Source organism: Anarrhichthys ocellatus, unplaced genomic scaffold (genome assembly GCF_004355925.1).
Source record: "Anarrhichthys ocellatus isolate YVR2014 unplaced genomic scaffold, GSC_Weel_1.0 scaffold5664, whole genome shotgun sequence".
NCBI lineage: Eukaryota > Metazoa > Chordata > Actinopteri > Perciformes > Anarhichadidae > Anarrhichthys > Anarrhichthys ocellatus.
Window position 1 is genome coordinate 1 of NW_022285638.1, and position 3,348 is coordinate 3,348.

At 40.1% G+C, this 3,348-nt stretch overlaps 1 protein-coding gene across 1 annotated transcript; it reads left to right on the plus strand.

The window, feature by feature from the left end:
- Positions 1-506: 506 nt before the first annotated feature.
- Positions 507-3,342, plus strand: LOC116379972 (galectin-8-like; the record flags this gene model as incomplete). Its single annotated transcript, XM_031841930.1, has 3 exons — positions 507-660; positions 851-1,019; positions 1,683-3,342. Coding segments are annotated over 3 exons (473 nt in total), but the record flags the coding sequence as incomplete, so codon positions are not given.
- Between the last annotated feature and the right edge of the window lie 6 nt (positions 3,343-3,348).

Genomic DNA, 3,348 nt, shown 5'->3' on the forward strand with positions numbered 1-3,348 from the left:
TATATATATATATGTGTGTGTGTATTTGTGTGTAGCCCCTTTACTACTATTTCCCAGAACACTTATTTTATCTCTCAAAACGTGATAAATCTCTATTCAGCGATGTAAACGCGTATCATATCAACATTTATACAGAAATGAATAGGAAATTATTTTTAATATACTCCGATCAATAAGAGGCAGATGTTCGGTAGTAAAGTGTTCATGTAGTTCAATGGGCTCGTCTAACTAGCCACCTGTCCCACAGTTAGCATGTTAGCTAGTTAGCATGTTAGCTTGTCCTGTGTAGCATTAAAACACGGTGGAATTAGCAAGCTGGCTAACGAGCCGGCTGTCCTCTGAGTCTTTTGCTCAGTGCAGAAATAAACTCCGTCAGTACTTATATGATCTAATCATTTAGCAGCTTGGCTACATAAACAATGTGACCTTTAACTTGTAACATTTTATGCGTAAAATGTAATTAATTTCTTCAGTTTTTTGGGGGAATTCTCCTGTTTTGAGATGAGTTGATGAAGGAAGAGACTTCAGTGGTCCAGGTGTTGTAGTCTCTGATGAGGTCTTGTTTGCACAGCGTGTTCCCTTCAGAGGAGAGCTGCTGAACGGACTGAGCGCTGGACGCAGCATCACCGTCAAAGGACAAACCAATCAGAACGCAGAGAGGTGAACGACCCGTTAGCTTTCTGAATGTTATTTAACAAAAGAGACAAAACAAGTGAATAAGCGTTCAAATCAGATGTTCGTTATTGTACGTCAGAAGGTTCCTGAATACCTTAATATGAGAATGTTGAATATTTGTGTGTTTTGTCTGCTGTAACCTGAACACGTATCCGTTCATCGTCTGTGTTTTTAGTTTCTCTGTGAACCTGCGAGTGTCCGGCAGCAGCGACATCGCTCTTCATCTGAACCCTCGTCTGAACAAAGGGGTCTTCGTCAGGAACTCCTTCCTGTCTGAGTGCTGGGGCCCCGAGGAGAGGAGGCTGGGCTCCTCCTTCCCCTTCAGCGGGGGCCGATACTTTGAGGTACAACACCACCGACATCTACACCTTCAAGGCTCGATGTATAGCACCGTAAAATGTCCTTCAGCTTCCTTATGATGACGATGATGTCATGAAAAGACAAAGACTGGTCGTTTTGTTGTCATAGAAACATCTGTAAACAATAATAAACACTCAGTTTCTGTTGGTGTAAACATTGGCGTCCCCCAGAGCTCCATATTGTGTGTTTACATGATTAATATCAACTTCTATGCTGATAATGCACATCTATCCATCAGCACAGACTTTAACAGCTTGATGAATCAGAAATGTTACATATTTAAGAGCTTATGTTAGTGAGTATATGTGACATCATCACAATGTTTAAGTGTGACCTCATCGAATGAATTTAAGAGCGTTCCTTTTGACATATTAAAAGGTTTTACCAGAAGACACGGATATCTTTCACTAATGGTTTTTATATTTGGATTTAAGTCGTGTGTGTGTGTGTGTGTAAAATATAGAATAGTAGGCAACATTGTTAATGTGATAGATTTTATTTCAGTTTCAGCAACGTCTACATTTTAATTTCAAAATAAAAGTTTTTCGTGGTTTTAAATAAGTGTATTAGTTCTTTATCCTGTGGAGCAGTTTGTAACATCAGCGCTGTGTGAATAAACAACATAATGAATGTTTGTTTCTCTGCAGATGATCATCCTTTGTGAGTCTCAGCAGTTCAGAGTCGCTGTCAACGGGCTCCACCTGGTGGACTACAAACACCGGGTCCAGGACCTGAGCCGGGTCTCCCAGCTGGAGGTACTGGGAGGCGTCACGCTGCTGGACGTCAAGATCCTCTAACGGACTCTCCGCAGCCTCGCTCACTTAATGCAGGTTGTAAAATGTATATATGTATGATGTCATCATTTATAAGCTGGAGCAGCGTCAGTGATCGATGTACAGGCTGTAACGATATGAAGTAAAACAACACAGTTACCTTCCAGAAGTACATCAAACTATTAACTAATGTACCGTTTATGACCAGATCAAACTAACACGTGAAGCTTCTGTAGACCAGCAGAACGTCTTCAAACAAACATTAATAAAGCATCTTATTATGAATGAAAGGGTTTCATACACGTACATCTGTCTGAGGTTGTGTACTAATGTGTACTAACTAGTGATGGCGAGATGAAGCTTCATGAAGCATTGAAGCTTTCCATCCAATTGGTTCACACATGGGTCGAAGCTTCATGGTGCTGAGCTTATGAGAGATCGGCTCAAAATGGTCCCAGACATGGGAAAATCTCTTTCTTGCTGGTTCAATCGCAGAAAAAAGAAGCTTGAGTAGTTTGTAAACAAACGTGCAATAAAGTCCCAAGTACACAAAATGTGACCGGGGATCCATTGACTTTCGCTGCCCCTTTTATTTCGAATCGCACGCCAAACCCGTGAACCATTTCCTGAATCAGTCACGTATTACGGCTGGTTCGCGAGGTTTCGAACGTCACCACATAGGTCATCGGCACAAGCCTCGATACGCGCTTCATAAAAATCTTCCCGGATCACTCGACACAAGCTTCGAAGCCTCGACACGAAAGGTCACATCACTAGTACCAACCTTACGTCATTCTGTATAATTCATTTAGGAATTCCCGCTGACACTTTCATGACGTACGAGACTATGAATTCTTCACAGACGTAACGCTTCTCAATAAATGTCTTCCGACACATAATGGAACCTCATGAAATACGATGCTGACATTTGAGGTCATACGATACGTTAAAGAAAAGACAGTATACTATGCCAGTTATGGATTAATATAAATACCAGCCATGACGTCTTTGTACACTGATCTGACGTCTAAACCAAACATTGGTCGAGATGATAGTTAAACTGCTTCATTTAAAAAGTATTAAAGTGAGTTGAGTTCATGTTTCATATATTTTCATTTGCTAAACTTTAAACAGAAATAGATTAAAGGGTAAACTGAAAAGATTCTGTTTTAATGAATTATATAATTATCTTAAACTTGTGATAACAAAACAAGCTGCAGCCAGATTTATATAACTTTTATTACTAAAAAACAAAACGTAACTGTACATATTTGACAACATACTTTAACTCACCAATTAAACTAAAAGTAATAAATACATTTATCAAAGTTATTTACAAAAACACAAGATGGCCGCCATGTGGAATGTCTCTGCAGAGGTTTGATTTCATTAAGATGACGCTTCATAAAAATATTTATCTGATATTTCTGTAAGAGCCAATCCCAGCATGCACTGGGGGAGAGAGGTAGAGTCCGTCAGAGGGTTTGAGTCTCAGTGTTTCCTCAGAAGTCTGCGTCCAGCCTGAAGGTGCTGTCTGAGC